The sequence below is a fragment of the Megalobrama amblycephala genome, linkage group LG24 (assembly GCF_018812025.1).
Source record: "Megalobrama amblycephala isolate DHTTF-2021 linkage group LG24, ASM1881202v1, whole genome shotgun sequence".
In the NCBI taxonomy this organism is placed as follows: domain Eukaryota; kingdom Metazoa; phylum Chordata; class Actinopteri; order Cypriniformes; family Xenocyprididae; genus Megalobrama; species Megalobrama amblycephala.
Window position 1 is genome coordinate 24,532,611 of NC_063067.1, and position 25,594 is coordinate 24,558,204.

General features: G+C 38.2%; 1 protein-coding gene and 1 pseudogene across 1 annotated transcript; both read right to left on the reverse strand.

The window, feature by feature from the left end:
* LOC125260502 overlaps positions 1-25,594 on the reverse strand; it is a 175,620-nt pseudogene that overhangs the window by 5,045 nt on the left and 144,981 nt on the right.
* Positions 19,003-25,531, reverse strand: LOC125260506. The gene is made up of 2 exons (XM_048178915.1): positions 23,437-25,531; positions 19,003-19,926 (listed from the first exon to the last, which is right to left on the reverse strand). Exons 1-2 carry the CDS (start codon positions 24,822-24,824, stop codon positions 19,920-19,922), a joined length of 1,395 nt encoding a protein of 464 aa, XP_048034872.1. The 5' UTR covers positions 24,825-25,531; the 3' UTR covers positions 19,003-19,919.

The following is a 25,594-nucleotide window of genomic DNA, read 5'->3' on the forward strand; positions in this document are numbered from 1 at the left end:
TAAATGCTTTGAATCTTTTCTGTTTGCAAGTAATAAATTCTCACCTGTGCACTTACAAATCCCCATCTAATCATTATATATTTATATTTATATATAATGATATTATATCATTATTTTCAAAGCAAAACCCCTCAATTTGCTTGGGCCTTGGATTATTTATCTATATTTGTGTAATTGATAAAGTTATGTTTAATTCCTTGTAAAGTAGGAATAAAAATGTTTATAAAAATGTTCTCTATTTTGAAAGGCCAGTGTCAGTGAAGATGGTGTGGTCACTGGAATCCTGGTGTTTGTGGGAAATGTGAAGGAGCTTCTCCCAGGATTCTACAACAGTGTTGTCCTGATGACTGAGGTAATTCATCTTGGGTGATGCAGTTGCGGTCAAAAGTTTACTTACACCTTGCAGAATGAACTGCTTCATCAGGGAAGTACTAAATAAAGAAACAAATACAATGCTAATTTGTATGATTTGTTTGTTTTATAATAAAGTTATGATTATGTAAACTTTAGAATTACATAATCATATTTCTACTCTAAATTGTTTTTTGAAATATAAACATTTAAATTGTAGCTGTCATAGATTATTTATTCAAACATTAAATACATAAATTATAAAAAAAATATTTAAAATAAAATTATAATGAATATGTAACGTGGTGCATATAATTAGCAGAATGCTCCTCTCTATAGCTGACTAATGAGTTTATGCTGAATATGATTTTTCTGAAGTAAATGTGATGTTACGTGACATTGTTTACAAGCTGTTTCATTGACGTCTTTCCACGCGTTGAAACACTGATTGAGCGATTAAATGTGACAACTTATGGGTCAGTTGTACTGTATGTTGTAACACACCTTCAGATGTTCATTCATATTTATTTCACACTGTAACTGGTATTAAAGTGGAGGATATTATCAGTACACAGTAAACATCTTGGCCACCGGCTTCAATCACTATCAGCAACTCTTTGCCTTTAGGGAATACCAAATGGGTTTTTATTATTTTCAAACCTACAAAGGTGGATATAAACTTTGGAGTTCTGTATATATATCTATATCTATTGATTTCATTCGATTGAACCAATTATAATAATGGACTGACTCTTACTTCTTTTTTGTTTGTTTTTTCCTCCAGGTATTTATTTTTTTTACTTTCTTGCCTCTTTGGAACATGTTCATTTATGCATACTGTGTAGAGGTGGTTCGCAGCTTCATGGACATTTAAGGTTTTCTGCCGATGAAGAGCTTCTGGGACATTGACATAAACAGCACTTTTTCATACAACTTAAAAAAAGGTGGTGACAGACAATTTTGGTTTTCTTGTTTTTGTGCCTTTGGAATTCATTGTTTTTTTGTTTGATTTGTTTTTTCTTTTCAAAATTACATTCACTGTAATGCTGGAGTAAGATTTTAGAAGAAACCTTTTTGTCCTGTTTAATGTTTGTGCTAGTAAGGGTTGCAGAGCTTATAAGTAACAAGGTTTACAAAATGTAACACTTTACAAAAGGTCTCGCTTGTTAACATCAATTTATATATTAGACAACATTATCTAACTTTGTGCATTGACTTTTTTTTACAGTATTTATCAATATTTGTTAACATTAGGCAATAAAAAATATTTTTTTCTCGTTAATAAAATGTATAGTTATTGTTCATGTTAGTTTACAGTGCATTATCTATTAACATATGCAACTTTTGATTTTAATAATGCATACGTAATATTAACTAGGATTTATAAATGCTTAAAGTATTTTTCATTCATAGTTCATGTTAACTAAAGTAGTTAACTAATAGAAAATTATTGTACAGTGTTACCCAAAGTTTTGAATCTTTTCTTTTCTTTACATTTTGTTTGTATTAATTCATGGGTGTTATCTTATTCATCATCTTATACAGAATGATTTTATCTGAAAATGTAAAAATGCAGTATGTGATGGAGAAAATTATATGCATATAAGCCTCACTGTCCTCCAGACTCTTTCTAAATGAGAGTTAAAGTGTTGTAATTGTTTGTGATTGTGTATAGTGTTTCTTGGGTTTTTCTTGTGCATCAACAAAAAGGTTTTTGTGCATTTGTTTTAGAGATTATTTTGTCAGTAAATGTAGAGGGTTTCAATTTGCATTTGTGTTGATTGTAATATTTTGAAATATACTAAATTGTAACTTCATTATTATATGTACAAATAATGTAATTACAAATGTATTAAATTATATAATAGTGTACATGTAAATTACATTAAAGTATATTTAAGTTCGCATTAATTGCTTGTCAGTACATTCGGAAGTATACTTTTACCATATTTTAAAGTACATAAAAAATTGTATTAAAGTCCTACTTAAGTGCTTTAAAAAAATCACTCAGAAGTTCAACTTATTGCATTTAATATGAACTTAATCTGTGATATATTTTAAATTAATTACAAATAGAATGCACTTAAGCGGCTAAAAAAAATTACTTTTAATTCACACTTAAGTGTATTGATAACTGATATTAAAATATATTTTAGTTCACATTAATTGCTTGTTAGTACATTGGGCAGTGCACTTCAACTATATTTTAAAGGTACTAGAAGCAATTACGAAGGTTGTCATAAAGTTGTATTAAAGTACCACTTAAGTTGTTCAAAAAAATCACTCAAAAGTTCAACTTATTGCATTTAATATTAACTTAATCTGTGATATATTTGAAATTGATTACAAATAGATTGCACTTAAGCGGATGAAAACATTACATTTAATTCACACTTAAGTGTATTGATATCTGATATTAAAATATATTTTAGTTCACATTAATTGCTTGTTAGTGCATTGGGCAGTGCACTTCAACTATATTTTAAAGGTACTAGAAGCAATTACGAAGGTTGTCATAAAGTTGTATTAAAGTACCACTTAAGTTGTTCAAAAAAAATCATTCTTAAGTTCAACTTATTGCATTTAATATGAACTTAATATGTGATATATTTGAAATTAAGTACAGATATAATGCACTTAAGCGATGAAAACATTACATTTAATTCACACTTAAGTGTGTTCTTTTAAAGTATATTATTTTTGCAATAAGTACACTTTATAAAAGTATACTAAAGTGCACTTTTTTTCACAAGGGTTGTCTGTGTGCAGGGACTAATTATTTCTAGTTTTTTATTTTTATGTATATGTGTGTATATGTATGTGTATGATGTGTGTATGTACACATACTATTGTATTGCAAAATCACTTGGTTGCTTTATAGCTGGCAGATGTACATATATAGCTTTTTTAAAGCTATTTTTATTTATTACAGTTTAGTAATTTTGTTCTTATTTTAATTTTTGGTATGTTAAGGTTTTTCCCTTTTGCACTTTTAAGCCATAAAAAGAAAAAAAGTTATGTTTGGAAATTGTGTTTTTGTTCAAGTTCTATAGGGCTTACTATTGAAACGGAATGAGATCCTGAAGGATGGATTTGGTATTGGAAGTTGAGCCTAAATGCTCAGGCAAGTTAGTTGTTAAAGGTGGGTTGGGGGGTGGTTTGTTGTGGGATGGGGACGTTAGGGATTCTGATCTCCCTTTAATTTATTTATTTATTTATTTTTTTTTTTTTTTTTTCCTTCTCTTTTATTTTCTTTGTTTGCTTTGTTCCTTATGTTTCTCCAGTTTATCTTCTATATTTGGATCCAGAATGTTTTCTGCCAGTTCTCAATGCTATCCTGTTTCATTAACCTCTCAGAATGGTTAATATTGCCATGCCAGGGGATGGGTGCCTGCGTATAGTGTCCTGGAACACCAAGGGAATGAACAGTGCCGTCAAAGTTAGTACGATTTTAATGCACTTACGGGATCTTAAGGCAGATATTATGTTTCTACAAGAAACTCACTTACGAACGGTAGATATTCTTCGTATTAAGAGGGCTTGGATGGGTCACCTGTTTCACTCTAAATTCTCTCAGAGAGCTCGCGGGGCTGCTATCATTATTCATAAAAGAGTCATGTTTGAACTTACTGAGACTATTATTGACCCGAATGGTCGTTTTGTCATCGTCTTGGGCAAGCTCCACAACATTCCAGTAATCTTAGCTTCCATATATGCCCCCAACTGGGACAATGATGAGTTTTTTGTTAAGTTTTTTTCAGGTTTACCAAAAGTAAATGAGCATCACATAATTATTGGAGGGGATTTTAACTTGGTTCAAGATGTATCCCTAGACAGGTCTTCCTCTAACCAGTCTACTCTAACCAAATCAGCCAACGTGGTGCTGAACCATGCTTCTCAACTGGGACTCTCTGATCCTTGGAGATTTAAAAATCCTCAAGGCAAGGCCTTTTCATTTTTTTCTCATGTGCATCATACATTCTCTAGAATTGATTTCTTTTTGGTAGATAATAAATTGTTACATTGTATTACCTCATGCACTTATCACACGTTAGTGGTCTCTGATCATGCCCCAGTATCTATTGATATAACTTTGTCTCCTAACAGATCGTTGCCCCCACCCTGGAGATTCAACTCCTCCAGACTGTCAGATAGTGCGTTCAAAGATTTCCTTTCCTCGCAAATTAATTTTTACTTCGAATTTAATTAGACTCCAGACATTAGTAGCCACACCTTATGGGAGGCTTTCAAAGCATTCATTCGTGGCCAGGTAATTTCTTATTCCTCACAAACAAGGAAAACCATAAGACTTAAACTGTCTACAATAACTGATGAACTGTCTAAGTTAGATGTCTCTTATGCCTCTTCCCCTTCGTCTGCTCTTTATGCTAAAAGAGTTCAATTACATTCAGAATTTAACCTTCTGTTGACAGATCTAACAGAAAGACAACTTAGGCAATGTAGACAGAATTTTTTTGAGCATGGAGACAAGGCTGGGAAGCTCCTGGCTTATCAGGCCAGATCGGCTAGCTCTTCTAGATGGATTTCGAGTATCAAATCCCCAACAGGTGAATTAGTTACGGAACCGGCTGGAATTAATTTGATATTCTCCGACTACTATTCTAGACTGTACACTTCAGAAAGCCCTCCAAATAGTTCTACGAATTTAGATCTCCTCAACTCGCTTGAATATCCCACAATTGATGAAAACACTGCTAAGTATTTAGGCGATCTGGTTACAGAATCAGAGATACAGGTAGCAATTAATTCCATGAAACCGGGAAAATCTCCTGGCCCTGATGGCTTTACTGTTGAGTTTTATAAAGCTTTTGCTCCCCTTTTAGTTCCTATTTTAACAAAGCTTTTCAATGATTCATTTAAAGAGGGGTGCCTTCCTCCTACTTTATCTGAGGCTTCTATCTCTTTGCTTCTTAAGAAGGATAAAGATCCTACCTCCTGCGGTAGTTACAGACCATTATCACTTTTGAACGTAGATTTTAAAATTCTGGCTAAAGTTTTAAGTTTCCGCCTTGACCGTGTATTACCATCTTTAATTTCTCATGACCAGACAGGCTTCACCCCAGGAAGACACTCATTTTTTAACACGAGGAGGCTTCTCAACATTCTGTTTTCCTGCCCATCTGATTCACCTGAAATTATTGTGTCTCTAGATGCTGAGAAGGCCTTTGATAGGGTGGAATGGGGTTATTTGTTTTTTACTTTGGATAAGTTTGGGTTCGACCCTAATTTTATTGCCTGGATTCGACTTCTTTACTCCTCCCCTATGGCATCTGTACATACTAATGGTGTACGCTCTCCCTTTTTCTCTCTCCAGCGTGGGACATGACAGGGATGTCCCCTGTCTCCCTTAATTTTTAATCTAGCCATAGAACCTTTAGCTATCTGGCTCCGTAGCCATGATGGATTCAAGGGAATTTCCCGTCATGGTCTAGTTCACAAGCTCTCACTTTATGCTGATGACCTGTTGTTATTTGTCTCAAACCCTGCTGCCTCTCTGCCACCAGTTCTGGATATCCTAGACAAATTTGGACAACTATCTGGCTACAAGATAAATTTACAAAAAAGTGAACTTTTTTTTGTCAACTCTGAAGCTAAAAAACTTCCACAATCACTTTTACCCTTCAAGATTGCCTCTGATGGTTTTAGATATCTTGGGTCTTTTTTACAAGTTCATTTAATAATTTATTTGCAAAAAATTTTCAACCGCTTGTGGACAAATCCAAACTGGATATGGGTAGGTGGGCCTCTCTCCCTTTATCCCTTGTAGGTCGCATTAACCTTGTCAAAATGGTTATTCTGCCTAAATTCTATATTACTTTCAACACATACCTATTTGCATTACTAAATCTTTCTTTACTGGTTTTGACAGTCTTTTGCGTTCATTTCTATGGGGGAATAAACCCGCTCGCCTCAAGAAATCAATTCTACAACTTCCTAAAGCTAAGGGGGGCTTTGCACTCCCCAACTTTCAGCAGTATTACTGGGCTTGTAACATCAATAAACTTCTCTTTTGGAACAAGGATACCTACTCTGACAGTTGTCCTCCTTGGGTGCATACAGAAACGTCATCAATGAAAAGCACTCTCTATTCTGTTGTCTGTTCTCAACTGCCCTTAGTTGTAAACAGAGTCTCGGATAACCCAATAGTCACTAGCTCCCTTAAAATTTGGGTCCAATTTAGGAAACACTATGGTTTACATAGAGGCTCTACCCAAATGCCCATCCTCAACAATTACTTTTTTCCCTCTTCTAACTCTGATCCAGCATTTCGCCTTTGGTCATCTAGTGGCCTTATCAAGATTAGTGACCTCTATGACAATGGAGTATTTGTCTCTTTTTCTTTCTTATCTCAAAAGTATAGCCTACCCAGTCATCATTTATTTCGGTTCTTTCAAATCAGACACTTTATACAGAAGCAGTTTCCTCATTTTCCTAACCGTCCCCCAGAAACACAAATTGATCACTTTCTCGCTTTAAATGCCAGCCACAGGCATTTAATCTCAGTTATTTATAATTTAATAAATTCTATTAGTTCGGACATTAATGACACTCTTAAAGATACATGGGAGCAAGACCTTGGCATTACTATTACAGAGGATCTATGGCATAACATCTTGAACCAGGTACACTCTTCTTCTTTATGTGCCAGGCATGGCTTAATGCAATGTAAAATACTATTCAGAGCTCACTTAACCAATGCCAAACTGGCAAAAATCTTCCCAGACAAGAGTGCTGCCTGCAACCGTTGCAAGCAGTCACATGCCAACCATCTGCATATGTTTTGGACGTGTCCACAGCTAGTAACTTTTTGGACCAATGTATTTGAGACACTTAAAAAAGCTCTCAACACTAATATTGACCCTGACCCATTCATAGCCCTTTTTGGGGTCTCCCCTAGGCCTGATCTGTTGGCCCGAGATCGTAAAGTTATTGCTTTTACTACAATCTTGGCCAGACGGGCTATCCTTCTTAAGTGGAAGCATGTTTCTCCTCCAACATATGACCGGTGGATACAGGACATTTTCTACTGCATTGGGCTTGAAAAGTTAAGATGCTCTCTCTCTGGTTCACTTAAAACTTTTCACAAGACCTGGGATCCCTTCTTAAATTACATTAAGGGTTTACCTTGCACACCTGTAACTAGCAGTGATACATAATTTTCATTCATCAGAAGGATCTTTTTAGAAGGAACTTTAAGAAATGTATTTATTTTATTTTATTTTATATGTATATGTGTATGTATGTGTGTATATGTGTATGTGTATATGTATGTATTACACACACATGTATAATTTTTCATGTTTACTTTTTTTTTTTTTTTTTTTTTTTTTTTTCTTTGACATTGATTTTGGGAGGGGGATCATGTAAGGGGTTAATAATGGACAACATTTTATTGTTTACTGTTTTCATGATGTCCTATTCTGTACTGTCCCTAAAAACCAATAAAAAAGATTGGGATAATATTGCTTCAGTCTGATGCTCAAAGTCACTTTACAAAATCAAAAGGTCATGAAAGGTCACTTTCACACAATGGACAGCTGATCCAGAACCAGCAGAAATGATCATTACACTCCACTACAGATTTAATATTGTTAATATCAAACAACCCAAATCTCAGATTATCACACACACACACACACAGAGACAGTTAAAGGAGAAAAGCTGAAAATAATATTAATATTATTTATTCAATCAGTCACAACAATATGAGCAGAATTAAACTTTAAAGTTAGAATTTAAAGTTTAAAGTTCAGAGACCTACAGAAACTGAAGCTGAATTTAAGACTCATTATCTGATGATCTCAGACAAAATGTTCACACACGCACGCACACACACACACACACACACACACACACACACACACACGTGGTGTTACTGAACCTGGTACAATTTCCTTTATTTCTAGTGAGTAAAACAGCCATTTGAACTTTGAATGAAAATATGATGATGAAAATTGTTAAAAACTAATCTTACATTAGTATCTCCAGATTATAATGTGGATCATCCTCCAGATCCTTCAGCAGCTTCAGTCCTGAGTCTCCTAGATTATTCCCAGTCAGTTCCAATACTTTCAGGTGTGAGGAGGGGTTTGATCTCAGAGCTGAAGCCAGAGCAGCACAATCTTCATCTGTGACACCACAACAACTCAACCTGTAGAGAACAATGACACACTCTTCACTCTCTCAGATCAACAGACTTCATTATTTTAAAATCACCATGTTTAATGTGAGATTTACCATGTTGTTAGTGTGTGTTTGTGTGAGAGGGAAAACATATATAAACTTACATAACAAATTATGTATATCACATTAAATAATATGTAAAGATGATCACAGAAAAGAGATGGATGTGATGGTCATTAATGATACTTTATGTTCGTCATGTACCAAATTCCTGACTTGTGCTGTCATGATACTGGAATTTCTAACTTCGATACGATACCTTGAAAAGTCTCGATATTCAATACCATTTTCGACACCACGGTATATATGTCATATAGATATTTTTAATATTATTTCTTTTTTATCCATATATTGAAAGTCTAGCCCATCAAAAAGTCTTCTGAAGAGATCAATTTATATGATAAAACTTTTACGTTTTTTTCATATATAAACATTAATCAATTACCATTACAATTATCTCACAAATATTTGCTAACTCAATGTATTTATTTTTACAATGGGGTAATTTTGTTGCAATATCTTACACACACAGCACAAGCTTGATTTCAAATGTTAAATTGAATTAAAACAAATGAAATAAGAACAAATAAACAAATTAACAATAGCACAAATAAATACAATAGAATAAAGATACAAATGAAACGGACTGCTTTATTTTTTCAGGTGGGTCTAACAGCAGTATTCAGGTAAGAAACTGACAACACTAGATTGAGTGTGTTTAAAGTAAAGAATGTTAAATGTTGATCGTATCTCCTTACTGAGGAGCAGCTCATGTGTTCAATCATTTACAGATCAATCACTCAGTCACCTCAACTCAAGAAACACTTAAACACAGAAAAATATTATTTCTACACTCTACAGGTATATGGAAGTTCAAGTCCATTTACTAACATGTAAAAAATATAAGCCTGTAGCCTTTATCATATGTTCTGTCATATAAACGGTATAAAAGCAATAATATAACAGCACAATTTACTTCCCTCTAACAACTCAGTAGTTTTATTTTAGTAGTATTATTAGTATTATTATAATTATTGTTTTTGTTGTTATATTTAATTTATTGCCACACTGGAAAAAGCAACACAACTAAACTAGCCAATCAGATTTCTTTTCACCCATATCCCCATGCCCAACCATGTACGTACACACACACACACACACACACACACACACACACATTTGACTTTACAACAATTATTATTTATATCTAAATATATAAAACTATGCGCGTGAGAGAGAGACGCTGAGTGCGAGAGAGCGAATGAATCAACGCGTTCACTTTCAGTTTATCTCAGAAAAGGACGGGTGAGAGTACCGGCTGTTTATGCTAGCAGCCGGTTCACTACAGTCACTCCAGATACTGTGAACAGCAAAACAGAAGTGCACAAACAGCGGGACGCGCAATGTTTTTTAGACTGGACAGGTACAACACACAGCAGCGTTACATCAGCGTTCGTTCCTCAGGTCTGTGGAAACACGCGACCGGTTCGTGACAGGCTCAAGTTCGCCTGTATGAGCACAGGCTCTGGCTCCAGAACGCGAACAGTTCTGGTGGAAAAGGTATCAGCGCCCTCCTGATACTGCCACTGTGTGCAAGCATCATCCACACCCTCACAGTGGACATTTTCAACTGCTTTCTCCAGAAAAAGCAGACATGCTCTCTCTCTCTCGCTCACTCTCTCTCTAGTTAATAATTAATTAATTAATTTTTTGAAGAAGATCAATTGCTGAGTGATTTAAAGATCTGACTTACTGACTTGAAACTGTTCATTTTGCATTTATAGACTAGATATATGAACTTTATTAAAACTATTTGCACAGATGTATTTGTATGTGTTGGTTACATTTTGTTCATTTGTGCTTTTTTTATTCCTTTGTGCAGTGGCTCAGGAGACGAGTCTTTGAGTCTGTTAAAAAAAGTGAACAAACAAAATATAAAACCAAAGATTTTTTGAGGTAAGTGTAATGTAATCTTGTTAAAACAGATTTTATAAAATTGGTATTGAAAAAGGTATCGTTCAGCAATCGGTATCGAAGTCAAGGTATAGATATTGAACATTTTTGAACGATACCCAGCCCTAGCCACTGCACTAGATGATTCAGTTGGACTGCGAGACCACACACCTGTTGATTGTAGGAATGATTTCACAGTGAGACGAGATCTCACAAGATCAAGCGTGACTTGAGAAGAAAAACAAAAAGGACAATCGACATTGTCAGCTGGCTCTCCTGCCATGAGTTGTTTAAATGAATGTAATTAATACTTTCATGATTCCTCGTTTAAATTTGAGTACTTGATTTTAAAAATCCTCAATAGACCCTTTTCACATTTCCGTGTTTCTCAGTAGCGGAAGTCATCATAGTTCTTAAAGTCATAGTTCTTAGTAAACTTTTATAGCGGTGAATGAGAGACTACATTAAATATATTTATATTTTTTTCCATTTGCGCAAATAGACAAACTCCACAATAGTGTTTTTACAACCTTCAAAAAGAGGGAAAAAATAGAGAGTGATTGATAACGACAGTCAGAAGAGATAAAGATGTCATTTTTACCATCACTCCCATAGCCGCCCTACTGGAAAAAACAGCTCAAGCTGGTAGCTGGTTTAAGCTGGTCTTGAGCTGGTCCATGCTGGTCATTAGCTGGTCCACAAGCACCACCAGCTTGGACCATATAATGACCAACTTGGCTGAGCTGGTGAACCAGCTTGACCAGGTCTCCTCCAGCTGAGGCCAAGCTGGTCCACCAGCACCAAAAGCTTGGACCAGAAAATGATCAGCTCAACCAGGTCTCCACCAGCTTGGCCAAGCTGATACGTCAGCTTTGTGAAGTGGCATTGGCTCTCGTGTGTCTTGTGACCATGACATCATATCCACTAATCATATCATAAAATCTAATCACAATTCTTTATCGATTAACTTGCTGTTAGTGAAGGCAGAATCGAGCTGAATGACACACAACAGAAGTGCTCTCTCTCACACGCACGATCAGGTCTTCTTGCGCCTGAATAGTCAAATACACGCACACACAGATGTCAAAATGCCCAACGTGTGGAGTTATGGTTTAAGTGGACGTAAACAGGTGGATAAAAACTAGATATGTGTCAGTATATTACTTACATGCATTCAGCAGCCCAATGAAATAGCTGTCTGTCATTAATGTTAATCAAAAAACAAAAGATGTTAAATAAATGTATACATGTACATTTACATGTATAAATGTATAAATGTATACAATAAACCTACTGTATCTGAAAAAAGATTTTTAAATTTACTATTTGTAATTTGCTTCTTTGTTCTTTTTATATAGCCTAACAAAAATAACACAAAATTTCTCATATTATGCTTATATTGCCCACCCCTTGCCCACCTGTATATATCAGCTGATATACAATGTAGTCTTGATTTGCAAAATTGTGGCCAGTGAAAATGCTGAGTGGCTAGTAACTTCGGAAAACCACTAGCTGTCACAGACCCGCCAGGCTCAACCATCAGCCAATCACAGCGTACTCCCTCACCAGAGTTCTAACCACACACACCTGATCCTCATCATCACCCAATCACCACAGATACTTAAGCACACCACTCACCTCAGTTCACTGTCTGGTCTCATTGATACCAAGTACTACTCTTCCAATGCTTCTAGTCATCATGAATAATTACCCATTCTACTCCAGCGTGCTTCCCAGTCTTCGTGCTTTCTATCTGTGTGTGTGTCATCCTACCGTCTCTGTGAGTCTGCTTCTCCACTCTGCTTCCTGCCATCCATGAGTCATCCACCTGCAAGATAAAGGACAGTATTATTACCACAGTTTCACCATCACAAGTACCAATTTACCCATAACTTACCTGCTCATCTGTGTTTCACTGCTGTTTGTTAATAAACGCAACTTTACCTGCAAACCTGTTGTCTCCTACCCTTCTGTCTGTAACAGAAGACCGGACCCACACTAAAGATCAAACAGCATGAGCTCACCAGATCCATTTCTAGAACTCGTGGATGCCCTCCATCGAACACTCTCTGCAAATCCTTCAGCAACTTCACCAGCGCTCACTTCTGCAAACACCGCCTTCACTCCTTCACCACCGGTATACGCCAGTCCCATGGCCAAACCAGCACCCTTCTCTGGCTCGGCGGAGGATTGCAACGGCTTCATCCTACAGTGCTCGCTGGTCCTGGAGATGCAGCCGCAGTTATATCCTGATGATCGCTCCAAGGTCGCTTTCATTATATCCCAGTTGAATGGACGTGTGCTACAATGGGCGGAAACCATTTGGTCGCAGCATGGACCAGTAACCCAGTCTCTGGCTAATTTCCTCACTCATTTCAAGGAGGTTTTCGGTAGATCAGCTGGTGATTCATCGGTGGGTGACCAACTCTATCAGTTAAAACAAGGATCAATGTCTGTTAACGATTATGGCCTCAAGTTTAGGACTCTTGCTGCTGCCAGTGGATGGAATGAACAAGCATTGCTCATTACCTATCGTCAGGGTCTGGATCCCAGGGTGTGGCTGCATCTCGCTGCATACAAGGATTCCATTGGGCTCAAATGTTTCATACAACTCTCCATCAGTTTCGCCACTCGTATGCAGTTGTGTCTCGAAGAACACCAGGGCCAGCTGCTACGCAAACCATCCCTCCATCAGCCAGAGTCCCGTCAGCCCTCCAGAACCAGTAGCAGAACCCATGCAATTGGAGAACAATCGTCTAACTCTCGCTGAACGGCAGAGATGGCTGACCCGAGGATTGTGTTTATATTGTGGTGCTACTGGACCACTAAACCAAGGTTACATCCATCCATCCACTTCCCCTGCTGCTTCGAGCTTCTTCTTCATGGCCAAAAAGGACAGAGGCTTGCGGCCTTGTATTTATTACCGGGCTCTTAACAAGATAACAGTTAAGTTCAGAAATCCTCTTCCCCTTGTCCCAGCGGCTCTGTAACATCTCCGTGGTGCCACTGTCTTCACCAAGTTGGACCTCCGCAGCACTTATAACCTCATCCGGATACGTGAGGGGGACGAGTGGAAGACGGCCTTGGTGACCCCTACTGGACACTATGAGTGCCTCGTTATGTCGTATGGCCTGGTCAGTGCCCCCTCCGTATTCCAGGACTTCACCCACGAGGTTCTCCGGGATTTCCTCCATAAGTCCATCCTAGTCTACATTGATGATACCCTGATCTATTCCTGGAGCATGGCCGAACATCGCCACCACGTTGCGGAGGTCTTACAAAGCCTGAGGGAATTCCAGTTGTTCCTCAAAGCTGAGAAATGTTCGTTCCACCAACCCTCAGTGCAGTTCCTTGGATACAACATCTGTAGCAATCGCATCCAGATGGATGAGGGGAAGGTGGAGGCCATCAAGAACTGGCCCATTCCATCCACCATAAAAGAGCTCCAGAGGTTCCTCGGGTTTTCCAACTTCTACAGAAGATTCATCCAGAACTGCAGCTCCATACCTTATCCACTTACCAGTCTCCTCTGCAACAAGCCCAAGTCTCTGTCCTGGTCACCAGAATTGGCCAAAGTTTTTAACACCTTAAGAGAAGCATTAACCAGTGCACCGCTCCTCATCCACCCTGACCCAGAGAAGCCTTTCATCGTGGAGGTAGACGCTTCCTGTAAGTGCAGAAAATGTGTGTCTTTTATTTTGTTTTGTTTTTTGTATGTATTTCCGGGTATGTTGGTCATGCGCAAGTTGGTGTAGGTATTTATGTAATAGTGTTTCCTGTTTTTGAAAGTAGGTGCATAGAGAGGGGGTGAGCAGGTGGGAATGCTCACTTTCTGTTGACCATTTTTAACCATTCTCAACATGTCTACAGATTCAAGTGTTTCCTTTTCATGGACTATATTTCATTAAAACAACAATAAATGTACACGGTTTTAAATGCATAGTAACTGAAACGCGTCACACAGTTTGTCCTGCTGCTTAGCCTCTCAGCGGCTATAGGTTGCCGCTACATGTTAGTCAACAGAAAAGCTGTTTGAAGATTATCTGGACGCAGTTTGGAAACGGCTCTACCTGCACACCGCATGTTGTCGCGGACGCGCTCCATGAAGTGGATCAATGGGACACGACGCACATACTAACGGCAAACGAGGTATGTCAGCGGTTTAAATGGATTGTGGCTTTATGCATTGCTGCTGTTGTGGAAGACGCATTTTATTGCGGTTGCGATTACGATTGGATTGGCTTGGCTTTGGATTGGATGCGGTCTGTGTTGCTCTTGGTTTCATTAATGGGCTCTTGTGGCTCTTGTGGTTTGGCTCTGTGTGCGCTGAATACAGCACTGTTTGACTTCGGTAAAGTTGGTTTTATATTCGCACATTCGGACTTCTGATAAATTCAGACTTTCCGATAAATGTGCAATAAATTAATGTTTGCGAATTTTAAGCAGCGACATGATATTGACAACCAACGATTGTCAACTTACAACATTTTTCACAGTCGATCAAAATAGGCAAGTATTGTTTTAATGGCATATTTACTTGTGAATGTCCACTGAATGTCCAATGTAGTGTGATTAACAAGGCTATTGAAAACGGATGTCCGAATGTGCGAATATAAAACCAACTTTACCGAAGTCACTGTGTTACGACCGTCTAGGGCCAGCAGTAACATAAATGAATGTGTGCTCACTCGATGATAAAGTTTTTAACAAAGGTAGATTTATTAACACAATATAATGAAAATATACAAACAAAGGGATTAAATTCAGGAGTGGACCAGGCCAAAATAACAAACAAAAGTAACTAATTTAAATACCCTCTAAATTCCCTAAAACAAACAAAAAAAAAAAGAGCATCAAAGAAAATTACAAAGTAACTTCCCTAACTCCCTTAACTCAAAACATAGAATAAAGATATATGCAAAAATAAATGGCGTCACACTCCCTTTTACATAAGGTAACTGAAGACAAAAGCAAATTATAACTCAAACCGAACAGAAACAAATTCTACAAAGCACACATAAACACAAAAGAACACAAAGCAAAGCAACAAACAAAATGGCACAAAGTCGGCCCCATAAGGTGTTTGGGGTGGTCCTTATATCACGGGAGCAGGAATCAGTCAATTGGGCCCAGACCAATCAGGACCTCTGCGCAGGCCACACCTTCTCCTGCACAAAAACACTTAAACAAGACATTGGACGTAACACCCTCACCCTTAAAAATAAAAACCATAGGTTTTTAGGAATGGATACATGAAAGAGTGTCAGCAATCACATTTTCAACCCCTCTTTTGTGCTGGATACTCAGATTAAACCCTTGACAAATTAGTGCCCAACGCATGAGCCTGTGATTTGCATTTGACATGTGTTGAAGGAAAACCAAAGGATTGTGGTCAGTATACACAGAAACTGGTTGTGCACTGGACCCAATGTACACTTCAAAATGTTGAATTGCAAGTAACAACGCGAGAGCTTCCTTCTCTATAGTACTATAATTTAGTTGGTGTTTGAGAAATTTCTTGGAAAAAAAACTAATCGGGTGGTCTATTCCAGCATCATCAGTCTGAATTAAAACTGCACCAGCACCTGTGCCACTGGCATCAACATCTAACTTGAACGCTTTGTCAAAGCGTGGGGCAGAAAGTACAGGTGCGCTACACAACAGAGTCTTCAATGCCTCAAAGGCAAACTGACATGTAGGAGTCCACTCAAAAGAGATCCCTTTACGGAGTAAACCTGTAAGAGGATTCGCCACATCTGAAAAGTTCCTACAGAAACTTCTATAGTAGCCGGTCATGCCTAAAAAACGCCTAAGCTCTCTCTTCGTCGTAGGCGTAGGAAAATCCAGAATAACTTCGAATTTTGGAGTCAAGAGGTCGAACTTTGCCATTTCCAACCTCCTTCCCTAAATAGGTTACAATTGCACAAGCAAATTCACATTTTGCCAAATTTAATGTAAGATTGGCCTCTTTCAAACGTTTAAAAACACAGTTCAGAAGTTTGACATGCTCATCCCAAGAATCTGAATAACAGACAACATCATCAAGGTAAGCTTCACAGTTGGGTACATTAGCGAACACTCTTAACATTAAACGCTGAAATGTTGCACCAGCATTTCGTAGTCCGAATGCCATAACCCTGTATTGAAGGAATGCATCGGGAGTAGCAAAGGCAGAAATTATCAGAAGCCTTCTCAGTAAGAGGTACTTGCCAGTACCCATTTTAATAGGTCGAGTTTAGTGACAAATTTTGAATTCCCAACATGGTCAACACAATCTTCAACACGAGGCAATGGAAATGAATCAGGTTTAGTTAAGGCATTGACTTTCCTATAATCGGTACAAAATCTGGACGTACCATCGGACTTGGGGACTAACAAACACGGTGAACACCAGGGACTACTACTGGGAACTGCTAAACCATGTTCTAACAGATAATGAGTTTCCTGTTTCATGAGATTCCTTTTAACAGGATTAACTCGGTAGGCGTTCTGCTTGACAGGGGCATGCGAACCGACATCAATGTCATGTTCTATGACATGTGTGAAAATCATTAAATAATGTAGGATACTTATTGATTAAATTTCTGAGATCAGCTTGAGCAGAAACAGGTAAATGTGATAATTTGGTGGACAAGTTCTTCAGAGTGTCAGAATTTAACAAACGAGCAGTCAAAAATGAAGCACTTCTCATTTTTAAATCATCACTCTCGGGTGAATAGTCAGACAGAGACACATTCACAGGTACAACAGTTGCTGCAACAGCCACATTTGTCACATCAGTATGAGCTACATATGCCTTAAGCATATTAACATGACACACTCTTGATTTTCTTCTGCGATTAAAAGTATTCACAACATAATCAGTCTCTCCTAACTTTGCCTGAATTTCATAAGGGCCCAACAAATTTAGCCTTCAACGGAGAGCCTGGTATTGGCAATAAAACAAGAACGCGATCCCCAATCTGAAAAGAACGTTGCACGGCTTCACGATCATAGCGAGTTTTCATTTGCTCTTGAACAGCACTAAGTGATTTTCTTGCCAAACTCCACGCAGTATGCAAACGCTCACGAAAACTACTGACATAATCTAAAACATTATTCTGGCTGAGAAGAGCACTTAACACCCAATATTTGTTCCTGCAGAACTTTCAATGGCCCACGTACAGAATGACCAAAAATTAACTCAGACGGACTAAAACCAAGTGATGCTTGTGTCGTATTACGCGCCGCAAACAACAAGAGAGGAATTTCTTCATCCCAATCACGCTCTCGCTCTACACAAAAGGTACGAAGCATAGATTTTAACGTTTGGTGAAAACGTTCAAGAACACCTTGCGATTGTGGATGGTAGGCACTCGACACTTGATGTTTGACATTTAATTGCCTCATTACTTTTGCAAATACTTTGGACATAAAATTACTACCCTGATCAGATTGAATATACCGGGGTAGACCAAACGTAGTGCAGAATTTGACAATGGCTTTAATGATAGCTGGAGCTTTCAGAGTTCGTAATGGGATTGCTTCAGGGAATCTGGTGGTTGCACACATTAAAGTTAAAAGATAGGAGTTACCAGATTTTGTCTTTGGCAAAGGGCCAACACAGTCGATTAAAATACGCTCAAATGGTTCTCCAAGAGCAGGGATTGGTTTTAGAGGAGCTGGGGGAATAACCTGGTTAGGTTTACCAGCTAACTGGCAGGAATGACATGACTTACAGAACTTGGCTAAATCAGATTTCATAGACGGCCAGAAGAAATGTTTAACCCTCTGGAGTCTGAGGCTGATTTTGGGCCCTGGAGAAGTTTTGACATGCTCTGACATTTGTGCTTTTATCAGTTGATTATAAACATATTAATGACAAAAGTGTCATTACACTGTATTCAGCACAAACTAGGCTACCATAATATGTGAGGAACATGTATGTACTGTTGGAAATCTCAGAAGCATAGACCAGGAGACTTTGGGATCTCTTGAAGCAGAAGTTACTCTTTATTGAGAAACACGCTGTGCGTCGCTGTGGTCATCCAAAATCTAACTAAGGCAGTGACTTGGTAGTTCATATACATTCAAGGGGGAGGGATACATAGAGTAGAGGTGTGGACAATCTAAACAAAAGGATGCAAATGAAATACAGGAATCAGCTCATACCCTACATTTCCCAGCCATGATCTAATCAGCATAACTGTGTCATTCAAATGCATAGGTGCTAATCCAATCAGTCTGGCAGTATCACCTATACCTTTACATTATCATAGAGACAAAGGCACTGCTGTATCTTGAGCTTGTCCTGCCAAATGGTCAGGATGTAGGATCCGCAGATCTTAGACAGATTCTTAAATTTGTAATTCCACAGTTCCCCCTTTGAGAGTTCTAATAACTCTCACATAATACAAATTTAAACCTTCTTAAATCCCTTCTATAACATATGTTTGTTAACATAAGTCCCATCTTCCAGTCATGCAACTTGTAACAGTTACAGGCACATACATCTTATTCTGTGTCGTGTCCAACATTTACATAAGTGTTGTTCTTTAACTTGAGTATACTGTTGACACACATATACAACGCAGGGTGGTAACATGTTGTATAAACTACATGATGACACAGAAAACCATGTAGCATAAGCGTGGAAGTCCTAAAAGTCCATGGCGCCTGAATAGCTGTGGAGTCTGTTCCCTGTAGAGTCCATTTCCATGTTTGTCCCAAGAAGATTCTTTGTCGTCGTGCAACTCCGAGTTGCTCTGATGACTCCGTCATCATGAAGGTTGTTCATGGATATCTGAGGTGATGCTTTACACCAGGTGCTGCTTATGAGACGTCATGGCATATACACATACCTGCACACAAGAAAACAAAGAGACAGCAGACCAGCAGTATTCATGCATAGACTTTAGTATGTTACACCTCTGATGATCCTATAGTTTTTCTGTCTAACTCTGATCATCATAAACTTCTAGTGATCGTATAGTGGTTTTGTTCTTCTTTTTCTTAACCTATTCTTAATCAATTTGACACCTATAGACCAGTAAGGTTGGGATAAACTGAGAGAGGGGGAAACCTATGAGGAAGTCTTCACCACAGGGTTAACCCCCGAGGCCTTATGCACTTCGGTTCTTCCCTGGGCTCCTCACTGGTCTGTGTGTCCTATTCTCTCCCTGTAGTTAATTTCCAAATTTAAGATGCTACATCTCCATCTTCCATTGAAACATCAGTCATAGCAGACATCATAACCCATTGAGGATGGATAAGTGAATGGAGTGTGCTGTAGCATAACATTTAAGGCTGTGAGTGTACTTAACCAGTGTCCCCAAATAGTGGAAGTGACAGTCAACTTTCATTTGTTCATAATGAGTCTTTCAGCTTTCTAGTAGATTACTGGGGAAATTAAGCACTCACAGCCCAAATGGTTAGCATGTCAAGTCAAGTCAAGTCAAGTCAAATTTATTTATATAGCGCTTTTACAATTGGTAATTGTTTCAAAGCAGCTTTACATATTAGAAGCACAGAAAAAAGGGAAGTGGTTAAAAATAAGCTGTACAAACAAGCGTGGTAATATGTAACATATACAAGATGGTGCTACATTAAGCCAATGTCGGCTGACTCCCAGGGGTGGAAAAAACCCCCTAGGAGAAAAACCCAGCGTGCTAACACTGGGAAAAAAGTCCTAGGAGGGAAAAAACCCCTTGGAAGATATATATAATATATGTAAATGGATATGGAGATCAAAATCTGAATTATACATTTTTATTATAGAGATTAAAAATAGATTATATATAAATATATGTAAGCGGATACGGGGATTAAAAATCTGAATTATAGATGCAGCCAGAACTGGATCTGTAGGCCCATTGTCTCCTGGGCTACGTTGTAGTCAGGTCCAGACACAGGTTCTCCATCTGATCTGGATACGGCCTGGATCCAGCACCCGGCAAACCTCAGGATAAGCAGAGAGACAGATATTAGCGTAGATGCCATTCTTATTCTGATGTACAGGTATATCTAGTGTTATAGGAAATGTTCTCGGTTCCGGCCGACCTAATTATTGCAGCGTAACAATCCTTTAACGGATTTGAAAAATGTTAATGTATTGATAATGTGTTATGTGTATGCAAGAGCAAAGAGATGTGTTTTTAGTCTAGATTTAAACTGACAGAGTGTGTCTGCTTCCCGAACAATGCTAGGAATATTGTTCCAGAGTTTAGGTGCTAAATAGGAAAAGGATCTGCCGCCTTCAGTTGATTTTGATATTCTGGGTATTATCAACTGGCCTGAATTCTGAGATCGCAATAAACGTGAAGGACTATAATGCATTAAGAGCTCACTTAGGTACTGGGGAGCTAAACCATTTAGAGCTTTATAAGTAAGTAGCAAGATTTTAAAATCTATACGATGTTTAATAGGGAGCCAATGTAATGTTGACAGAACTGGACTAATATGGTCATACTTTCTGGTTCTAGTAAGAACTCTAGCTGCCGCATTTTGGACCAACTGTAGTCTGTTTAAAAGCCGAGCAGAACAACCACCCAGTAGAGCGTTACAGTAATCTAGTCTTGAGGTCATGAATGCATGAACCAACTGTTCCGCATTTGTCATTGAGAGCATATGTCGTAATTTAGATATATTTTTTAGATGGAAGAATGTGGTTTTACAGATACTAGAAACATGACTTTCAAATGAAAGATTGGTATCGAAGAGCACACCCAGGTTCCTAACTGAGGACGAAGGTTTAATGGAGCACCCGTCAAGCGTTAGGGAGTATTCAAGGTTTTTTCGTGAGGAAGTTTTTGGTCCAAAGATTAGGATATCAGTTTTTTCTGAATTTAATAATAAGAAATTTCTTGTCATCCAGTTTTTAATGTCAGCTATGCATTCTGTTAGTTTTGTGAATTTGTAGGTTTCGTCAGGGCGCGAGGAAATATAGAGCTGAGTATCATCAGCGTAGCAGTGAAAACTAACACCATGCTTCCTAATTATCTCTCCTAAGGGCAGCATGTACAGAGTGAAAAGCAACGGTCCTAGTACTGAGCCTTGTGGTACTCCATATTGAACTTGTGAGCGATACGACATCTCTTCATTAACTACTACAGACTGATAACGGTCAGATAAGTACGATTTGAACCATGCCAAAGCAATTCCACTAATGCCAATATAGTTTTCAAGTCTTTTTAAAAGAATGTTGTGATCGATAGTGTCAAAAGCAGCACTGAGATCTAATAACACTAATAGAGAAATACAGCCACGATCGGATGATAAGAGTAGATCATTTGTAACTCTAACGAGAGCAGTCTCAGTACTATGGTATGGTCTAAATCCTGACTGGAAATCCTCACAGATTCCATTTCTTTCTAAAAAGGAGCACAGTTGTGTTGAAACTGCCTTTTCTAGTATCTTTGACAGAAAAGGTAGATTCGAGATTGGCCTGTAATTTACTAAATCTCTCGGATCTAGTTGAGGTTTTTTAATAAGAGGTTTAATAATAGCCTGCTTAAAGGTTTTTGGCACGTATCCTAGTGTTAAGGATGAATTAATTATATCAAGAAGTGGACCTACGACCTCTGGAAGCATTTCTTTCAGTAGTTTAGTCGGCATTGGGTCTAACATACATGTCGTTGATTTTGATGATTTGATAAGTTTAGATAATTCTTCCTCTCCTATAGCGGCGAATGATTCTAGTTTTACCTCAGGGACACTACAGTGCACTGTCTGAAGCGAAACTGTGGACGGTTGCATATTTTTAATTTTCTCTCTAATATTATCAATCTTGCAAGTAAAGAAGTTCATAAAGTCATTACTGCTGTGCTCTATGGAAACGTCAGCAGTTGAATCTCTGTTTCTAGTTAATTTAGCCACTGTGTCAAATAAATACCTAGGATTATGTTTGTTTTCTATTAAGAGATTTGAAAAATAAGTAGATCTAGCATTTCTTATAGCCGTTCTGTACTCAATCATTTTTTCTTTCCACGAAAGGCGAAAAACTTCTAGTTTTGTTTTCTTCCAACTACGTTCAGTTTTTCTAACAGCTCGTTTTAGAGCCCGAGTGTGCTCATCATACCACGGCGTTGGATTAGTTTCCTTAATCTTCTTTAGACGTAAAGGAGCGACTGCATCTAATGTGCTGGAAAAGAGAGAGCCAATAGTTTCTGTTGCAGCATCGAGTTCTTCTAAGTTGTCAGGTATACTAAGGCGATGAAACTGCTCGGGGAGATTATTTATAAAGCAATCTTTAGTGGTAGACGTGATGGTTCTACAATATTTATGGCTGGGTGGTGGTTTTGTAGCCTTGGCTAATTGTATTATACACGACACTAAATAATGATCTGATATATCATCGCTCTGCTGTAGAATTTCAACAGCATCAATATCAATTCCATGCGACAGTATTAGATCTAAGGTATGATTACGACAATGAGTGGGTCCTGACACGTGTTGTCTAACTCCAATAGAGTTTAAAATGTCTGCAAATGCCAATCCAAATGCGTCTTTATTATTATCTACATGGATATTAAAATCACCAACAACAAGGACTTTATCCGCAGCCAGTACTAACTCTGATAGAAAATCAGCAAATTCTTTGATAAAGTCAGTATGGTGTCCTGGTGGCCTGTATACAGTAGCCAGCACAAATGTCAACTTACATAATGTTACATAAAGCACCATCACTTCAAAGGAGTTATATTTGAAATTCTTTTGAATGATTCTGAATATATTACTATAAATTACAGCAACACCTCCCCCTTTGCCTTTCTGTCGAGGATTGTGTCGATAATCATAACCTTGAGGACTAGATTCATTTAAAGTAATGTAATCGTCTGGTTTTAGCCAGGTTTCTGTCAAACACAGCAAGTCTAGTTTATTGTCTGTGATAATTTCATTTACAATAAGTGCTTTTGAAGAAATAGATCTAATATTCAGTAACCCAAGCATGTCAGCAAGCTGTTGCTCCAAGAGTTTGGAGAAGAGGGGAGGGGCAGTTTCAGTGTAGCAAGTAGACTGAGTAGGAGCTGAGTAAAGCTGTTCATTTCTTTTAATGTCTTTTTGTTTTTCCTACACTCTTTCATCCAATGTCCAGGTTTACCACAGTAATGACAACTGCCTTCTCTCTTAGGACGTTTACGTTTCTGTCGATTCTCTGTGTTGACCTTAAAGGATGCTGCTGCAATCTTTACTCTTGTCTTGACATCAGAGTCTCTTTCCCAAATAGCTAATCTATCCAAGTTGTTTTGCAGGGTTCCATTGGACCATGTGAGGTCTAAGAAAGGCAATGCATTTCTGTATTCTAATGAAAGCCCATCAAACCACATGCGGACCAGTGGTCCATTATCCTCTAACACCTTCTCTGGAGTGTCAACTATTCCACTGTATGCTGCCGCTGACTGACAAAATCTTTCAGTGTACTCACTTACAGTTTCATCCTTCTGTACACAACTAGTGATCTTTGACCAGTCTACCTTTGGTCCAACAAGGTTCTGTAACACTCTCAGAACTCCTTCTCTCAATTCACCTTTGCTGGAATGCTGAAACTCAGAACTATTTACAGCACTTTCAAAATCATTGAATTCTGACTCTTTCAGGATTTGTGACATTAGCTGTGTGACTTCAGCTAGGGACATATCATAGAGCTTCATTTTTCTGGACAACTCTGTCCTAAACTCAGAAAAGTTTCTATGCACTGATGGCAAATTCTCAGCAATTCTTTCTATGTCTTCAGGACCTATAGTGGTACTGACTGCTTGTAACTGCAGTATGGGGGTTACAGATGGAACTGTGTCAACCCCTTTTGCCCTACTCTGAGCCTTTTGTCTCACTCCACACACTTCAACTGCATTTACATCTTTATCCATGAATCCAGTATTGCTATTGCCCTCTAGTATACAGAAACTCTGTAAGTCAGGATAGCTTTCATCTGACTGTTGGTCTTTTGAGTCACATTTGGTTGAGGCTTTGTTAAGGCCCAACTTCTGAGTGAGACGAGACACTCTAGTGTGCAACTGTTTGTTCTGCTCTTCTAACTTAGCAATACGTTGAATTTGGTCTTGTGCAATGGATAGAGTAAATTCTCTGTGGCAGCAGATAATGCCCATCATATTTTTCTTCCGAATACAAGCACCAAGTACCTTTTTGCATTCTTCAATGGACCAAACTTTTTCTGGATGAATCCCAAATTTCTTTGTCAAATCCAATCTGACTGACTCAGTCACTATTGAGTCCATGTGTTTTCCTAACAATGATTTGAACTCACTATCTGTCCATAAAGGGGTAGCTAGTCCACCTTTCTCAGTTGTTGGAATTAGTCTAGCGTTCTTTCTCAACATTTTGTAATGTCTTTCTGGCACAACAATACACTTCAACACTTCCCTGACAGAGCAGAGGTTAACCTAGTTAATACACATCCTAATGTATTCAACCTTCTCTGACGAGCAGAGTTGAAACAACTTGCTACCACACTTCAACAGTTATAACCTTCCCTGAATTAACAGAGGATGAACCTTCTTCTCTAGCAAAGTAGAGGATGGCTATTCTGTTAACACACCAACTTCCCTGATAAAACAGAGGACAACACAAATTATTAGCACTTTACACTAATTCTTCCCTGCCTGAACAGAGGATACCTAATTATTAGCATGTGATGCTAAACTTCCCTGCCTAAACAGAGGATAAACTTCATCTCTAAAAGAACATTTTTAGAGGATAACTTAGTTAACCAAACCCTACAGCTGTCTGTTAACTCCTCTCTGACGGCGCAGAGGATAACAACTTTGTACTGGTCTTAATGATTCTTTTGGATAGAGTATCACTCACCAACCCTTGGGTGTACAGGAAAATTCAGCCTGGATCTTCTTTTGGATCAGATCTTTGTTGTGCTTGAAGTTTCAATCTGGATTGAGATGAGAAGCTCTATCCGGGTCACGGCACCAAAACTGTTGGAAATCTCAGAAGCATAGACCAGGAGACTTTGGGATCTCTTGAAGCAGAAGTTACTCTTTATTGAGAAACACGCTGTGCGTCGCTGTGGTCATCCAAAATCTAACTAAGGCAGTGACTTGGTAGTTCATATACATTCAAGGGGGAGGGATACATAGAG